The sequence below is a fragment of the Heterodontus francisci genome, chromosome 41 (genome assembly GCF_036365525.1).
Source record: "Heterodontus francisci isolate sHetFra1 chromosome 41, sHetFra1.hap1, whole genome shotgun sequence".
Lineage (NCBI taxonomy): Eukaryota > Metazoa > Chordata > Chondrichthyes > Heterodontiformes > Heterodontidae > Heterodontus > Heterodontus francisci.
In genome coordinates this window covers 21,461,337-21,480,408 of record NC_090411.1, presented here as the reverse complement: position 1 = coordinate 21,480,408, position 19,072 = coordinate 21,461,337, and the positions used below count along the sequence as shown (strand labels likewise).

The 19,072-nt window shown below is 46.8% G+C and overlaps 1 protein-coding gene across 8 annotated transcripts in view; it reads left to right on the top strand.

Annotated features, from left to right (window-relative positions):
• The window catches only part of LOC137353331 (CD276 antigen-like), a 53,366-nt gene that overhangs the window by 6,853 nt on the left and 27,441 nt on the right, over window positions 1–19,072 (top strand). For 5 of the 8 annotated variants that reach the window (XM_068019483.1, XM_068019484.1, XM_068019482.1 and 2 more), the window contains exon 1: window positions 6,762–7,136. In XM_068019483.1, the coding sequence (XP_067875584.1) occupies window positions 7,075–7,136 (62 nt within the window). In that variant the 5' untranslated portion in view covers window positions 6,762–7,074. The other 3 variants (XM_068019479.1, XM_068019481.1, XM_068019485.1) reach the window with 3 other exon arrangements.

The window sequence follows — 19,072 nt, the reverse complement described above, 5'->3', positions numbered from 1 at the left end:
GATGGTTGGTTGCAGGACTGCTTTGTGTCAGTGGGATGGTTGCAATGGATGGGCGGGAAAGAGTGGCCATATAGTTACATTGATCCAATGGTAGGAACTCACTGAATGTACCAATAAGGGAATCCCTGGCATCCTAGGCAGTAATCTGATTGCAGGGCAGGAGCCTCAGGATGGGGGGTGGGGGGTCGGGGTGGGGGGCGGGGTGGTGTTGGAGGGAGGGGATCATTAGATTGCAGGGGTTGGCCAAATGCAGCAGCACACTGCTGCTCCTCCTGACTCACAAGGAGTACTGTACCTAATTCAGCCAGTTTCTTCTGTCTCCTGCTGGAAATCTGAAATAAAAAGAAAATGCTGGAAATACTCAGCAGGTCAGGCAGAATTTGTCAGAACAGACAAGAGTCTTTCCAGCATTTTCTGTTTTCACTCCCATCTCTGTGCAGCTGCCGGATTTCTGGGAAGTCCCGGGAAACCCAGCCTGCAACTGTTAAATTTCAATCTGGCTCCCAACTTCACTGTGGGAGCCTGAATTATATATCACAGTGAAATGTCTCCACACACCTTGCACCACCACTGTAAAAATGGTGGCAGGCACATACATGGCAGGTTGAAGTCATGCTTCCCGATTATTAATTTTTAATCCTCCTTCTTGACCCTCTTCCTCCTGTTTGGAGGTTTAATATTGACCCCAATATCTCATCACCTCTGCCAATTTGCTATAGTGCCAAACTAGATTATGTGCACAAGTCTTGGAGTGGGACTCGAACCTACAAAGTCCTGACTCAGGTGAGGGTGCCACTCTCACACTGACCCATGACCTCATTATGAGAATGAATCATAACTCTGCTGCTCACTTTCCCTCCCTGAGTTGCCAAAGTATTTTTCCTTAAGATGAAATGAGAAGTTCCCCAGATTACTCAATGAGTTTATGCAGAGGGGAGCTAGGGCCATGCAGACCAGTGAAATCTCAGGTTCAATCCCCATTGTGTGCTGAGTTTACTGACCTGGCTGGTGGTCTGCAGTGCCAAAGAGATCCCTTCCCCCATTCCTTTGCTGCACCTCCTGCAACAAGACCTACAAAATCTTCCAGATCGAAGGGAGCAGTGTGGTCCAGGCTATTCTGGAGTGAAATCAGGAAGCATTTCTTCATACAGATGGAACTCAAATAGGTGGATTTTGAGGACCATCTTACAGGAAGAGAGAGAAATGGAGAACAGGATGTATTTAAGGGAATTCCAGAGCACGGGGTCACGGTGGCTGAAGGGCTAGGGTCAGAGGAATGGGGGTGGGGGGGGCTGTTGCTGTTTGTTGAGCTGTATGAAGTTACAGAGATAGTGAGGGGTGAGGCCATGAAAGGATTTAAATACAACAAGAATCTTAAATTTGAGCCTTTGGGGGTCTAGGGACCAATATAGGGGACAGGGTACTGGTTGATGGATCTTCGAGTGGAAAAGGTTATGGGCACCAACTTTTTGGATGGGCTGAAATATATGGAGCGTTGGATACTGGCCAGGAAAGCATTAGAATAGTTTAGTCTGGAGCGGATTGCCTGGGTGGAGATGGGGGATGTTACAGAGGTGAAAATAGGCCTTCTTTGTGACAGAGAGGATTTAGGATCAGAAACTCAGGTTTGGGGCTAATAAAACACCAAGATTGTGGTTCTGCATGAGACAGTGGCCGAGGAGGGAAATGGAATCAGTGGGAAAGATACACAGTTTGTGGCAGGGGCCAAAGGTGGTCTTCCCTATGTATAGCTAGAGGAGATTGCAGTTCATCCAGGACTCAATGTCAGACAAGCTGTGGAGGGGCTGAAAGAGGTGATGGGGAGGTAGACTAAATTTCACTCAGATTGTGGAAATGACTTGTATAGCAACAGGACCACTGCAAGGGGCAAGAGAATTCCTCAGGCTGCATGGAGCTGCCTGGCTTGTACCAAAAATCACAAGACGTGTTAGTCAAAACATGTCTGCTGAACTTCAGTCATTCCATTGAAGTTTTAAAAACCATTTCACTTATATTTGGTTCGTTAAAACAGCATATTGTGGAAGAAAATAATAATCATGGGAAATAAGTAAAAGCAGACTAGTTGACGCATGTGATTCCTGTAATTATAAGGAGATCTGTTCCTTTGTGGTATAATCATGTAACACTTTGTGGTTTGGGACAATGGGCTCTTGTGAAATGTATGCTGTCAATTCCTGTTGATAAGGAATGTAGGGCCCCTCTTATCAGAGTATACGACAGCTGCCTTGATGTAACTGCAGATTGCACGAAGCACTCAGGAATGCAAGCTTGATAAGGATGAAAGGAAGACTCAAGGACAATTGATGGGGTCTGGGATGCTAAATGTCAGGGAATGTGAACTGATAGCGCAAAGTTGTTTAGTTTGGTGTATAAATATAAACACTCTTCACTGTTCGAGAGAGTGCTGCTTACAGTGTGGACTGTACGGGCTCTCCGTGATATCATGCAAATAAACTCCTAGTAACGAATCTCGAAGTCTCCGTATGAGTTATTAAAATATCTTCGACACATATTTTAGCAGGACAGCGTATTCCTGTTACCTCACACCTTCTCACCATAGCAGGCTCTCTAGGGCTTCATTCTTTCATCCCCCTTAGTCTCTTCCTGGTTCTAATGTCCCTGCTCTCACCTCTTCTTTCTAACCCCTGATCTCACTCCATGGTTACTTGCTCTTGCTCCTATTTCCTGCTCTCACTCAAAAGCTTCACAATTGTGGTGCCTTTTTCCCCCACAATTTACCTGGTTGCCCTCAGTTTTTCCCACTTCCCTCATTAGTCTGAATTTTTTAAATAGCCCCGGGTCTCCTTTCCTTTTTCAAAGCCCTTCCCGTTTTTAAAAATACCTCATCTGTTCTGTGTGTTTTTAAAAAGCAGGTTTATCTGGTCTGTTTTTCTTTGGTTTTTTTGTGAAGGCCCAATGGCCCACTTTATTTTAGAATTTTTGTTTTCCTCACAGTATCTGGATCTGTAAATTCCTTGCTGAGTCTGCTCTAGAGCAAAATGCCATCTTTTGTCTTTTAGAACATTAGAACATTACAGCGCAGTACAGGCCCTTCGGCCCTCGATGTTGCGCCGACCTGTGAAACCATCTGACCTACACTATTCCATTTTCATTCATATGTCCATCCAATGACCACTTAAATGCCCTTAAAGTTGGCGAGTCTACTACTGTTGCAGGCAGGGCGTTCCACGCCCCTACTACTCTCTGAGTAAAGAAACTACCTCTGACATCTGTCCTATATCTATCACCCCTCAACTTAAAGCTATGTCCCCTCGTGTTTGCCATCACCATCCGAGGAAAAAGACTCTCACTATCCACCCTATCTAACCCTCTGATTATCTTGTCTCTATTAAGTCACCTCTCCTCCTCCTTCTCTCTAACGAAAACAACCTCAAGTCCCTCAGCCTTTCCTCGTAAGACCTTCCCTCCATACCAGGCAACATCCTAGTAAATCTCCTCTGCACCCTTTCCAAAGCTTCCACATCCTTCCTATAATGCGGTGACCAGAACTGCATGCAATACTCCAAGTGCGGCCGCACCAGAGTTTTGTACAGCTGCAGCATGACCTCGTGGCTCCGAAACTCGATCCCCCTACTAATAAAAGCTAACACACCATATGCCTTCTTAACAGCCCTATTAACTTGGGTGGCAACTTTCAGGGATTTATGTACCTGGACACCAAGATCTCTTTGCTCATCTACACTACCAAGAATCTTCCCATTAGCCCAGTACTCTGCATTCCTGTTACTCCTTCCAAAGTGAATCACCTCACACTTTTCCACATTAAACTCCATTTGCCATCTCTCAGCCCAGCTCTGCAGCCTATCTATGTCCCTCTGTAACCTACAACATCCTTCGGCACTATCCACAACTCCACCGACCTTCGTGTCATCCGCAAATTTACTAACCCACCCTTCTACACCCTCATCCAGGTCATTTATAAAAATGACAAACAGCAGTGGCCCCAAAACAGATCCTTGTGATCTGTTCGCGAGACATAGAGTTCCATTAGATTCTTCCAATCTGATGGTTGGAGGAGATTCATGTGGAGCATAAACGCTGGCATAGACCATTTGGGCCGAATGGCCTGTTCCTGTGCTGTATACTCAATGTAAATCTTTACTTGTAATTTTTCCTCCCCTTTCCTCCTCCTTGAAAATAGGGATAACCTTTTGGCCTTGACTTTGGATTGGTAATAATGCTGAAACTGTCAACGTTCGCTGTTATTACTCTACTGAACTGACAGCAACTTTGAGAATCTGCACGTGCGCAAAATAATGTGGAAATCCAAAAGTTTCTGTCAGTCGGTCTACGTTCCTTCAGAAGGTGCACTGTTAAAAGATCCCCCCACCCCCGTGAAAAGTGCTGTATAAACAAGTCTTTCTTTTTTCTTATGTTCTTAGCCTTTCTGTAAAAAGCCTTGAAAAAGAATTATATCTTGTTGAATGAGGTGTAATTGGGTTTTTAATGGCATACTAAGTTCCTAATTGCTGCTAAACACCTTCATTGGCCCTGGAAAGCTAATTTTATATTTGTGGAATTTCTCATTTTGATACTTTTTAAAAATACTTTATTAAAGTTTGTTTATGATACTTAAGTTTCAATCTTAATCTGATCGTGGCTTTCAAAAGGGAATTGGATAATTATCTGAAGAGAAAAGATTTGCAGGACTATAGGGAAAAGGCAGCGGTGTGGGACTAGCTGAGTTGATCTTGCAGAGAGCTGGCACAGACATGATGGGCCGAATGGCCTCCTCCTGTGCTGTTACCATTCAATGGTTCAATCATAATCATTTATTTCGCTATCTGAAATATTTAAATTAGAAGTGAAGGGATTCAGTGCTTTTAACTTCCTGGTTTGGTCTCTGAGAATGCTTCAATGTGATTGGCTGCTTTCCCTGCTTTTGATGGCATCACTGCTGCTGACGTCTGGAGATCCCCTTGACTTTGCACCACTTTTAAACAGCAGTGGGGAGAGGGGAAAACCACAGGATAGAGATCGCTAGATCTTTGCAGACAGCTCCCTTTGCGATCAGCAGCATTCTCAGCGGCCCCATTCTCTTCCCCGTCCCGCCAAGTTTTCAAATTCCTCTTCCCCACTTCTCCCAATATTATATGTCTGATGCCATTGTTGGCATCAGACAGCCCACCCCCTCCACATGATTGGAGGGAGGGGGCGGGGGTGCCGCCACGGCCATTTAAATATGCTGCCGCGCAGGAGATTTTGGCGGTTCGAAGGCATGTGGCCCACTGAGAGCAACAGCAGACTCCTAAAATCCAGCCCTATGTATCCCAACTCCTCAGCTTCCGACCACCCCATTATCCTTTCCATTTCTCCCTTCCCTTTCACCCATATCCCAAGTCTGAACTACATGTTCACAAATCCTCAACTATTTTCTTACCAAAAGCTCTCAGCTTTCACAACTCACTGAACCAGATCACTTACTTCGTTCTAATCCCCTCTCAAACCTTCATGAACCAAATATCCTGCTCTCATAAACAACACTGTCTTGCTATGGTCACAACAGGTCTGCTTATAAAGGACTGCGGAGCAGATTTTCTTCTGCTCTGTTCTGCAGTTGGAGATTAGAAGAAGGGAGCCTGGTAAATTGTGGCACTGAGGGCTACCCCAGCCTCTGCTGACCAAAGAGTTCAAAGGGGTTCTGGGGCAAGCAGAACACAGACAGATAATTTTCACTTGTTTTAATTTTCATATCTTTCAGGCAAATGGGGCTTTCTGACTTGTAAGAAAACATTTGTTCTCCGGACTATGTGCTGAGGGATGCACTGAAACTTGGGGCTGCCACTGCAAAGACTCAATGGGGAAAGGCCACAGTCTTGGGCCCTCCCGCCATAGTTCATCGGGGGGCTGGAAGGTAAAACCCCTTGGGCTGCATGAATCAGAAAATGTTGAAATGCAACATAAATATAGTTGCAAACTGCATTGTAAGTGGAGTGAGGCACCCTAGAGTGCCAAGTATTTAGCCAAATTGATTTATAAGCACTTTATGTACTGTCACACCTGAATTGTAATATACCCTTACAAGTCGTATGAATAAAACATATTTTTGCGGGAAACGAAATGTGTTCCAAATGTTAAACTCTCACTCTCGCCTCTGAGTTGGTTCAAGTCCCAATCCAGGGCTCGAGCACAGAAATCAAAGCTGGCAGTCCAGTGCAGTATTGAGGGAGTGCCGCACTGCCATCAGCACTGTTTTTCGGATGAGACATTAAACTGAGATCCCGTCCGCCCTCTTGGGTAGTTTTCAAGGATTTCATGGCACTATTTCAAAGAAGAGCAGCAGCCCGCTCCCCAGTGTCCTGACCAATATTTATCCCTTGATCAAAATCACAAAAGCAGGTTATCTGGTCATTATCGCATTGCTGTCTGTGGGATCTTGCTGTGCGCAAATTGGCTGCCACAGTTTCCTACATTACAACAGTAACTACACTTCAAAAGTACTTCATTGGCTATAAAGTGCTTTGGGAACATCCTGTGGCAGTGAAAGGCGCTATCTAAATGAAAGTCTTTTTCTTCCATCCTAGTACAGTTGCTGGGTTATTTTCACCATTTATTTTTTAAATGTCACCTTTCTGCTCGTTTGCAATTCTCCTCCCCTTTCTTTCAAACATTTATTTATCATGCGAAGATTGCACAACCGGCAGGCGTGGAATTCTTCAGGAGTGACGGCAGTTTGGAACCCCAGCGGAAAGAAGGACATTAGGTATTTTCTGAAATACCAAGAAACAGTCCCACCTCCCCCCCCCCCCCCCCCGCTCCTCCCGCCACATATCGTGAAAAATGAAAAGATCTAAATCAAAACTCCACGTTGGAAAGTTTGCGGGCGGGCTAACTGAACAAGCGTTAACTGGGTCAAGAAAGAAAGTTTGGAAAAGTCCTGAGAACTTTCGATTGCACAATTACAGTGTAGCTTCCCTCCAGCAGATTTGGTTTCGGGTCCTCAGGCCAAGCATCGTAGGTGTGAGGTTGATATTCGCTGTCCAGGCACAAGGCTCTCCATAAAACAAAATTCATCTCTGCAAGTGTCTTGCCATGGAAAGGGTGGCGGACTCCGTACAATTACAGATGGATCCAGGACGCAGGCGAGCATTAAGGTAAGATATTCAGATCGGAGCCTCATCTGATTGTATCCTCGGCTAAACTTGTTACTGAGCTCTCGTGCTTGAACCCTTTAGATTCCTGGGGTCATCACCCATGATGATCGGAGTGGCACTCTCCTTCAGAGAGCCAGCACAGACACGACGGGCCGAATGGCCTCCTTCAGTGCTGAAACCATTCCATGATTCTCTGACATCTTAAAGCTGAGCGTGAAAGGAAATGTTTCAGAAGTTACTGTATGCTTCATTTTTAATTTGCACACCTTCGCCTATCCCCATCAGTTACTGCTCCACTGGTTACCTTCACCCAAGTGTCAATTCTTCATGTTGACGAGTCAGGACGTGACTACTAGTCAGCACTTCCACTGTGGGGGCATCGCACCTGGGCCCAAAGCTGCCCCCACCTAAAGACTACACAGCCACACCTTCCATCAGCTATAACTTGACAGGAAACCCTGTCTGTTTATCCCTTTCCTTAGCCCAATGATTCTGAAAACCAACTGAATTGCCCACCCCTCATCTAAATGCCTCGTTTGCTTCCGGTCTATTTACCTGTTGGCCTTCAGTGGACCCATCCTGTTCATTTTTGAATGAACGGAGTTTAATTTTGGGTTAATATTCTTTATGAAGTTAATTAACATGGCCCTGTTGTAATTTCTAATCATTAGGGATTGAATTATTTGCCCAGAGATACCAGGCACTGATTGGAAAACAGGATGCAGGGGCTGTAAGGATGCGTTGTGATCTGTTCACTTGCTTATGAACCCATATATTCCCATTAATTCTGTATCACTCATTATTGACGGTTCTGAGAATTTTCACAGAAATATTCTGCGTGATTTTCAACATTCCTATTTGCTCACAAGAGCTCTTTGTAGCTGAAGTGAACAGCAAAGTTATTATAGTTGTGATACTGTTTTGTTAAATAATAAATCAGTTTGTTAACTAATAAATCAATTTGATAAATAGTTTTGTTAAATAAATCAATTTGCAAAGTAGTTTTGTTAACTAATAAATCAATTTGATAAGTAGTTGTGCTAAATAATAAATCAATTTGCAAAGTAGTTTTGTTAACTAATAAATCAATTTGATAAGTAGTTTTACATTATTCATTGAAAATTCACAAAAGACCCATCAGCAACTGGAAAGAGAAAGGACAAGTTCCTGTTTCAGACACAGTCAACAACTTACAACAACAAGTTGTGTTTACATAGCATCTTAAATGTAATAAAACCTCCCAAGGCATTATAAAACAAAATTGACACAGAGCCACATAAAGAGATATTACAGCAGGTGACCAAGAGTTTGGTCAAAGAGGTAGGTTTTTAAGGAGTGCCTTAATGGAGGTAGAGAGGTGGAGAGATTTTGAGAGAGAATTCCAGAACTGAGGGTCTAGGCAACTGAACCTTCAAAAGAGCCATGGGTGAGATAGGAAGACTTTTTTCATTATGATCTGGAATGCACTTTCTAACAGGGTGGTGGAAGCAAATTCAATAGTAACTTTCAAAAGGGAATTAAGATTTAATAAATGAAGGGGAGAAAATTGCAGGGAGATGGGGAAAGGGCAGGGGAATGGGACTAATTGGATAGCTCTTTCAAAGAGCTGGCACAGGCACGATGGGCCAAATGCCCTCTTTCTGAGCTGTATAATTCTATGATTCTACGTTCAGAGCTAGGAGTAACACAAACTCTTCAATGAACAAGACATAATGCGGGTGTTGGGGGGAGGGAGAAGGCCCAAACTAGTTTTATGTATCAGATAGGAAGATGTGAACAGTGGTGAGTACTCTACAGAGATCATCACAGTAAGACACAGAATGACACGGAAATTACAAAAGGTGACAACAATAACTAATGAGGAAAACTGCAGATGCTGGAACCCTGAAATAAAAATGGGCCATGCTGGGAATGTACAGCAGACCAACACGACAACCGAAAGACAAAGATAGGCCGAAGCCAGATCGAGAAACCCCTCACCCACCAGTACTGTGATACAATGTCCTTCCCCAGATGCTGATGCAGTAGGTGTGCATACTGGATGAGATAAAAATAGATAAAGAGGAGGGACTAGAAAGGCCGGTGGTACTTAAAGTGGGTAAGTCACTCAGTCCGGATGGGATTGCATCCAAGCTGGCTGTGAAGTGGGAGTCGAAATTGCGGAGGTGCTGGACACAGTCTTCCAATTCTCCTAGAGACAGGGATGGTGCCGGAGGCCTGGAGGATTGCAAATGTTACACAATTGTACAAAATAAGATGGGAGAGATGGTTGAGTTCTGAGGAGGGGTCTTCACCCGGGACGGTCGACCCCTCTTTTCCGGTAAAAGAATGATTGTTATGTGTTCCTCGGTTTGTATTTTGTGCTGAAAGACAAAGCTTTAGTGCAGAGAGGGTGTTAATGGACAGAAAAATGAACAGCCCTGGCCAAAAGCACAAACATGAAAAAAAAGTGGGCAGGCACATGGTAAGAAAAATGAATGTTGAAACAAAGTAAAATAAAATAAAAAGAAAAAAGAAAAAGAAAAAATAACTGAAAGTAAAAAGGGGAGGGGGCTGTCATGCTCTGAAATTATTGAACTCAATAATCGGTCCGACAGGCTGTAGTGTGCCTAATCAGTAAATGAGATGCTGTTCCTCGAACTTTCGTTGATGTTCACTGAAGCACTGCGGCAAGCCCAGGACAGATATGTGGGCATGAGGGCAGGGGGTGTGTTGAAATGGCGAGCAACCGGAAGCTCAGGGTCTTGCTTTCGGACTGAGCAGAGGTGTTCCGTAAAGCGGTCATCCAATCTGCGTTTGGTCTCTCCAGTGTAGAGGAGACCACATTGTGAGCAGCGAATACAGTATACTAAATTGAAAGAAGTACAAGTAAATCACTGCTTCACCTGAAAGGAGTGTTTGGGGTCTTGGATAGTGAGGAGAGAGGAGGTAAAAGTGCCAGTATTACACCTGCAATTGCATGGGAAGGTGCCGTGGGAAGGGACGACATATTCGGAGTAATGGAGGAGCGGACCATTGTGTCACGGAGGGAATGATCCCTTCGGAATGCTGAAAAGGGAGAGGAGGGGAAGATGCGTTTGGTAGTGGCATCATGCTGGAGGAGGCGGAAATGGCAGAGGATGATCCTTTGGATGTGGAGACAAACTCTGCTTGTCTCTCATTAGATGCTGCCAGACCTGCTGAGTATTTACAGCCTTTCTTGTTTTTATTTCAGATTTCCAGCATCTGCAGTATCTTGCTTTTATGATATATTGACAGGGTTAGTTCAAGAAGAAATGGAGGAGGTTTGTGTGGAGCACAAACACCAACGTGGACTTGTTGGACCAAATGGCCTGTTTCTGTGCTGTAAAGATTCTGTAATACTATGTAATAAGTTTTATGTTGTCTCCCAAACTAAAGGAGTGCCACCTTCATAAAAAAAAAATACATTTGCAAGCAACTAAGAAAATGTTTGTCAAAGACACAGTGATGACTTAAAGAGGAAGGAAAGTTTAGCAAGCCAATTGTACCATCTTAGTGTTCAGCAGCACAGACCAGCTAACTAAGCACAGACTGTGGATTGAACCGGGGAGCTTTCTGGGGCTGAATTTTATTGGGGAGCCGCGTTCCGTATTAATATTAATCGTGGGGGCTCATTTCCATAGAGGCCGTGTGCCCCCTCCCCCCACTGCATATTACGTGGGGGAAAGCGGGACTTTCGGCACAGCGAGAGTTTTGACAGCTCTGCAGCAGGTACTGGGGCCCTAATTAAAGGGGCCTAGCACCTGCTTCCTGACAGCTGTCAAAGAAATACTGACATGACTGCTGAAGAGTGGGGCTGCCGTCAATCCTGCAGCAAAGCAGAAAATGCTGCAGAAACCCAGCAGTTCAGGCAGCAACTGTGGAGAGAGAAGCAGAGTTAACTTGTCCAAGTTCACAGACCTGAAAGTTAACTCTGCTTCTCTCTCCACAGATGCTGCCTGACCTGCTGAGTGACACCAGCACTTTCCGCTTTGCCACCATATACTTACCCTGCTGTGTCCCAGTGTCCTGTGAAGTTGCGATGCTCTTCTTCCACTCAAGTGTAACATTCCTTCTTGTAGGCGCGCCACAACTGGGTGAATAATCTTACAATTGCACATTCCAGGACGTGAGACTTAAATACACCATGAAAGGTATTACAGAAGTTTACAGAGAACACACTGAAACAAATGGGAAGCACGGGTGTTACAGCTATGTATATACATCTTTCACTAAATATTCTGCACCAGCATGTTTGTCCTTTTCTCTGTGCGAATGATATGTGCCAGCATGTAGCGCCAATGTCACATTCCTTGGCACCGTTGGCCCTTCAGGAGAGCCAACGTACACAATAACATCATTGCCATGCCACCATTACACATGAGCGTCTCCACGGATGCAGTGACATGGACATTGACTCAGTCAGTTGCTGCCTCTAATGGTTTACACAGGGATGTTGCAGATGTAGACTGGTGCACAGCAGGTGAGCGAGGGTGATGTGTGGCTTGCAGAGCTCATGTCGGTTCCTCTGGAGCAGGCTGCCTTTGTCTGATAAGCCACTTCTGTACATCCCTAGCTCACTGCTAGCCCTGCGTGCAGAGCCTGGGTGCCATCTGCCTTCCCATGCGTCTTTCATGTTATGGGTCCTCAGTGTCCTCATGAGGAGGAATCCTGTTGACGTCTCTCCTCATCATGCCAGGCCTGGTCCCTATTGGGTGCATAGTTGTTCAGAGCAGCAAAGAATGGAGCTGGCCTTTTCGGCCCGTAGTGCAGGGCATCACCCGATCCATCCAGGCATTGGAGGCGTTCTTTCAGCATGCCAATCTCCTGCTCAATGGTGGCTCATGTAGCTCAGTGGCTGGTGTTGTATCTCTCCTCTGCAGCAGTGGTGGAGTCTCTTACTGATGTCGGGAGCCATGTCTGCAAAGGATAGCCCTTATGTCCAAGAAGCCACCCCTCCATCTGAGCCAGTTCAGTGAACAGCGGTGGCGGCTGGGACTGGCGCAAGACCCAGGTGTCTTGGTAGCTGCCTGAGAAGTGGTCACATATTCGCTGCAAGCATCTGCGGTGTTCACATACCAGCTTCACCGAGATTGAGAGGGCTCCTTTAATGGTGACGTCTGCAGGTGGTAGCCTGGCAGTAGGCCTGATGGCCACATGAGTGCAGTCTATGAACGTTACAACCTATGGTTCTCCAGCAATGGTACCAGAACCGATAACCCTCTGGGCCTGGCTGTGAGAGTCCGTCCTGAAGTGGACATCCTCACTGGCCTTCCGGTGCAGGGCATTGGTGACCTCCCTGATGCAGCAGTGCACTGCTGACTCTGTGACCCCACAAAGGTCTCTGGTGGGCCCCTAAAAGGCTGCAGAGGCGTCAGGCTTGAGAACGCTGCCACTGTGAGGAACAAAGGCATGGGATGTCCACCGGAGCCTTGAGCAGGGCACAGCGACATGTCACCACCCTCTCTATATGTGCAATCTCCTCTGACGTTGGTGCTCTGACATCCAATGGCATGTCATGTGAGGCCTGTAGATGCACGGCAAACGTAATGGCGAGCTCCCCTTGGGGGCTGCTGCTCACGACCGGGGGCCTCTACGTGGATCGCACCTGCCTGATGGTATTGCCTCTGGCGCATACGGATCCTCACGTGCAGCGGTTCACACAATGTAGGATGAGCCATACCTATTTCCATGTGATAAATAAAGTTGAACCCTTCATGCATTCAAAGGTTCCTAACAGGGCAGGGATTGGTGTTGACGGGTACATCAGCTGCTTTCCTGGATCAACTATGTGGCGTGCCATGGCATTGCCCATCTTGGCCAACACTCAGAGTGGCACAGCATGACCACATCAAGATCCTACCAGCTGAATTGATTGCCCCCACCATCCATATAACCTTAATGCTCCTGCCCTTTCTGGCACCCTCCCACACACAGGGTGCCTAGTGTGCCATTGCCCCCTCACAAACACAAAGCGTACACTGTTAACGGAGGGATGGTACACGGTACTTCCCTTCATGCCAGCACAGCTTTCCCTCCAGTAATCCCAGTCCCTCCTCCCTTTAAGAATGCAGAGTGAGACCCCTGAATATCCCCCCCTCCCTCTTCCCTTCCAGAATGCGGAGTTAGACCCCTGCATATCCGCCCCTCCCTCTTCTCTTCCAGAATGCAGAGTTAGACCCCTGAATATCCCTCCTTCCTCCTCCTTTCTGTAATGCAGAGGGAGACCCCCGGATAACAGAACTTACCTTCGCTGGCGGCAACTTCTGCCTCTGAGGACCCGCCGGCTTTTCAAATCGTGAATGGGATGGCATGTGACGGCCACCCGTTCAGCGGAAAAATCCGGAAGTGTCAGTGGAGGCGCGGTGGGCTGCGTCATCAGCGAAAGTAAGTACACTTTAACCAAATGCTAATTGTGGTGCTGCCGCCATGCGGTGGGGGGCTGCACCGAGGTCCCGCTGCCGCCGGTAATATGTGGCGGTCCCTTCTCGATGTTGCAGGTCGTGGCAGGCCTCTCCCCGCAGCCTTTTACTGGCCCCCGCACCACGACCTGCAGCGTCGAGGGGGCTGGTAAAATTCATCCCCTGGTGTGTCTGGCTCAGTTTTACACCATTCATACATTAAGTGCATGCTGCATTCCTTTTTTTAAAAAGATCTCACGTGACTGAAAGGAATTTGGACCCCAGGCAGCCACAGTTGGTGTGAGTCTGTCTGTGGAGAGCAAATTCCATGCCTAACAATTGCTGTGTCAAGGGAGCCTCTGACTCTGCGCTTCAGAAGTGGCATGCTGCCAACACCAGGATCACACCCTACTCGAAAAGCTCTAAGCACTGCAGAAAAACCCCAGCACTGCTGTTAATGTGAGTGCACTTTAGGAAGGTGGGGGAATTCTGAAGTGAGTAGGTAGAGCTGTGGGAAGGGAGAAAAGGAACATTGGGATAAGGAACTAATTTTCTTTTCATTTCTAGTGACCATTTGAAAACCCCCTGTAATTAATGGCTTTTTGTGTTCCCACTGAGAAAATATTTTTAAGTGGGGGAATTCCCGTAATCCATTTAATGAAAAGAAATATTCCATTCTTTGTTTAGAATATTGATGACAAGAATTTTATTATTAGAACTGGCATTTTTCATAGTATAGTACAGCAGAGAAGGACATTTTTTCTCTCAGAGGGTCGTGAGTCTTTGGAATTCTCTTCCTCAAAAGGCGGTGGAAGCAGAGTCTTTGAATATTTTTAAGGCAGAGGTAGATAGATTCTTGATAAGCAAGGGGGTGGAAGGTTATCAGGGGTAGGAGGAAACGTGGAGTAATTAGTTCAGCCAGGAACTTAATGAATGGCGGAGCAGGCTCGAAAGGCTGAATGGCCTACTGCTGCTCCTAATTCATATGTTCATATAAGTCTGTGCTGGCTCTTTCAAGCAATCCAGTTAGTCCTACTTCTCCATTTGTTCCCTATATCCCTGTGATTTTTTTTTCTCCTTCCAGGATTTATCGGGGAAGGTATAACTTAGAGGGGGTGGGTGGTGAGTAGAGGTGTAGGAGGAAATAGCAAAACATGCTGGGAAATACAACAACAGTGTGCATTTAAATAGCACCTTTAATGTATTAGAGTGTCCCAAGTTGCTTCTCAGGAGTGCTATCAAATAAATCGAGACAACCATTTACTTTTTTTCCCCAAAATATACTTTATTCACAAAATTTGTAAAAGTAAATTACATTAACAGTTCAAATTTGACATTAAGCAAAGTGCAATACTGATCAGTTTCTTTCAATAGAGTACATGAGGTGCACTTACCATTATAGATTATATTTACAATGTACCTTTGCATTACATGCCAAACATTCTCTGGTGCATACAGCCCGAGACGTATCCAGCTCCTCAGCATACTAAGGGCTTCCTTTGATCTCTTCCCGCATCGTTAGTCACTGTCTCTCCAACAGGTAGAAGCAGAGTGTAGAAGATTAAAAATTATGTTTATTCTAACTTTTAAATTTGCAGCGCTTATTTAGTTACCATTTGCTGCTGTAAAGTTTTTTTCCATCACTGTTCTGCCCCGTCTTTGCCGTTCTCTCTATGGCATAGAAATCCTGTCACACAGGAGCTATCATGGCCAGAGGGTGTATGCCTTGTGTTTCTTGGCCCAGTTGGAATAATGTTGACACAGAAGACTGGCGCAGGATAAAAGAGTTGTGAATGCTGCCAAGTTAGCAGGCACAGACCTGTGGTTACAAACCACTGTACTTTGAGGGAGTGAAATCCCTTTTAAATGATAAAGATGCCAGACTCGTGAAAGCAAGCATGGAAAGCAGCATGTGTGCAGTCTGTGTGGCACTCTTGAGAGGCCTAATGCGAGGCTGAGAGCCCTCTCTCGTGCTTCTTTGCTCTGTCCATGAGGAATGATTCAAGTGTTCCTCCTGGTTCAGAGAGACTCGATGACCTCCCTAAGACAGCTGTGCACTGTGAACTCTGAGATGTTGTTGATGTTATCTGCTGCAGCTTGAAAGGAGCCCGTGGCATAAAAACTAAAAGGCCTTGGGCCAAATTTTTAGGCCCTAATGAGGGCTGGTGGATGCTGGTTGGCGTGCCAGTTTGCCGGCTGCATCCCATCCCTGAACCATTTTCCCAAAGGTGGTATGGGGGGATGGAGGAGTGGCAGTGCTCACTGTCTGCGAGCGGCAGGTAGCCAATTGACCTCGTTAATGGACTATCAAAGTCGATTGTCAGAGGCCAACTCGAATTTTCTAGTCGGCCTCCAGGTTCCTGGTGGTATAGGAAAACAGTGTAACTGCCTGAAGGCAGCCCCCCGGTGGCACATCGGGGATCCATGGCTCCAAGCAGGCTGAGAGTCCCCCTCCCTGTCTGCCTGGACTCAGCTGCTGCCGGGGGTTTCCCCGTTACAGTGGTGGCACAGCTGCTTAGGCCATTTTTTATATTAACGTTGAAAAAGGTTGGAGAGAGTGCGTCTCCATCTTGGGGGAACCTTCTCTCGCACTTCCCTGAAAAGGCAACCTGCTGCTTCTTCAGTACTGGAGGCTTCCTATTGAGCTTTGAGAGCCTGCCTACTGTCATTAATTGCAGCCGCTAATTGGCCAATTCGGGGAAAATCAACAGCCAGGTGACTTTGCCCACACTTTCTGACCTCCACTTGACCATGAGGCAGGGTCCTGAAGGTGGAGGGGAAAATCCTGCCTCATGAGTTCTTTGACAGCCAAAGGCAGTTGCGGGCCAGGATATAAAAACAGAAAATGCTCAAAACACTCGGCTGATTAGGCAGCATCTGTGGAGAGAAAAACAGTGTTAACGTTTCAGCTTGATGACTTTCCATTAGAAATGTAACAGGTTTTAAGCTAGTACAAAGGCAGAGAAAGGGATGGGGTGGGGGAATGGTTGTCGGAAAGAACAAAAGGGAAGGTCTGTGGTAGGGTGGCAGGCAGAAGTGATTAAATGACAAAAGAGGATGCTGAAAGTCATATAGGGGTGGTAATGGGGCAAGTACAGAAACAAAAGATGGGTCTAAAGGAGGTGAACCATTACCAGAACAATGGGAGCAGTGGTTATGATCTGAAATCGTTGATCTCAATACCAAGTCTGGAAGGTTATAAAGTGCCTAATCAAAAGATGAGGTGCTGTTCCTTGAGCTTCATTGGAACAGTGTAGGAAGCTGAGGACAGAGAGGTTAGAGTTGGAGTTTCTGCCACCTCCCATGCAATGCCATCACCAAACATAACTTCCCCTCCCCGTTCAGCCATTCTGAAGGGACCATTCCCTGTGCAACACTCTGGTCCATTCTTCAGTCACCCCCAACAACTGCTCAACTGCTTCCCTTCCCACGGCACCTTCCCATGCAAGCACAGGAGATGCACCACCTGCTTTTTCACCTCCTCCTTTCCCACCATCCAGGGCCCAGACACTCCTTCAGGCTGAAACAGTGATTTACTTGTACGTCTTTCAATTTATTATCCTGTACTTGCCGTTCATTTTGTGGTGTCCTCTACACTGGGGAGACCAAAGTCAGATTGGGCGATTGTTTGGCTAAACATCTCCTTTCAGTTGGCAAGCATTGCCCTGAGCTACCAGTTGCTTTCCATTTTAATTTTCCATTCCACTCTGATCTCTCTGTCCTCGGCCTCCTCCACTGTTCCAATGAAGCTCAAGGAACAACGTCTCATCTTTAGATTCAGCACTTTTCAACTTTCTGGACTCAATGGTGACTTAAACAATTTCAGACTGTAACCAATACTCCTCTTTATTTGGATGGTAGTTACTGGTCATGGAGCTGTCATTACCATTTACATCTCTTCTAGACCCATCTTTTGTTCTTTACTTGTCCAATTACCAGCCCCTTTTGCCTTGCACCATCATCCCTTTTGTTATTTAATCTCTCCAGCCTTCCACCCTATTGCAGACCTTCTCTTTTGTTCTTTCCTCCCCTCCCTCCCCTCCCTCCTTTCCCTGACTCTGTAATTGCGTAAAAACTGTTGCTAGTTCTGATCAATGGTTATTGACCGGAAATGTTTTTCTGAATGTTCAAAACAGGGTCGGGAACCCGACGCCCAGATGATTCCCAGGTCCTGACCGCGTGCAGTGTGGACACACAACCCCCTCCCCTCCCCTTCCCCCTGCCCCCGGCCCCTCCGCCTCCTCCCCGCTCTTCCCCACTCCCTCCAACCCCCACCCCCCTGCCCTCTTCCCCCCCACCCCCCCCAGCCCCTTAACAAGATCCTTTAAGGGCTTAGTGGGCCCTTAATTAGAAGTGAGCAGGTTCCCTGTTCCCTCCCCTCCCACCACCCTCACATTGTAAATTTTGGACGGTCCCGGAGATGACCTCCAGGACACCAGTTTTCAAATCGCGTCCGCGCTGGGTCCCAACCCTGTGACCCTTTGGAAATCCGGCCTGTTACACTCTGTTTCTCTCTCTACAGACGCTGCTTGACCTACTGAGTATTTCCAGCATTTTCTGTTTTTATTTTTTATTGTGTTTTTGGTTTAGTGCTGTTCACGCCCTGGTTTGAGGCTGGAGTTATGACTGCAGCAGGAAATGGAGTTTGGTGACGTCCTGCTCAGTGAATTACAGGAGCCTCATGCATTGGCCCTCAGTAACACTGATATCGGAGAGATGCTCCTTGAATACTCTCTGTGAGTGTGGCATCCTGTGGAGTACCCTCCTCCTCCTCCTCTCTCTCGGGCAGCTGCTTCTGCTCTGTGGTGGCTTCTTTGCTGATCCCCCTCCTCCTGAAAGCAGCCCTTTGAGACCACTCATGTCTGCAGCCAGACTGTTTCTGAGAAGAGCAGAAACAGTGGAAGACGAGCAAAATCTTTCTCTGTATGGACAAAGAGAATTTTCCAGTGTTACACACCTAGGAAATGGCCAGAAATTAAGCAGCAGCCCGAAATGGTAAACCAGCTGACCTGAAAGTACTGCGTGATCCCTTTAAATAGTGCTGGCGAGGGGGCCACTCTGTGCTGTGCGAGTTCAGCGCATGGCGAATGAAGTGCTGGGCCAATCCAGGATCCAGAGTCTGGATTTTTACCAGCCCTCTAGGATGGGCTGGGAGGCAGGGGACCCGTAAAATGATGGGGGAGGAAGGTGTTAGATGGCGGGGGGTGGGGGGGGGGGCGCCTTCCTGTCGCCGTGGCAGTTTACCAGCAATGGGGAAAGTGGAGGACGGCCTCCAGCACGTAGAGCAATCAAGCCACTTAAGTGGCCAATTAAGGGCCTCTTCCTGGCACCACTGGCATTTTACCAGCAGTGGATGGCCTTCCACCCCATGAACCCTGGCAGCCTCCCTGCGGGCTCGGGGACGATGGGCCCTCCTAATTGGGTACTCAGTGGGGCCCCTTGGCAGCAATGGCTGACCCCACAGCAACCAACACCCCCCCTTCTCTGCCTGCCCTCATCAAACCCATTCCCCACCCTTGCCTACCTCATCAGACC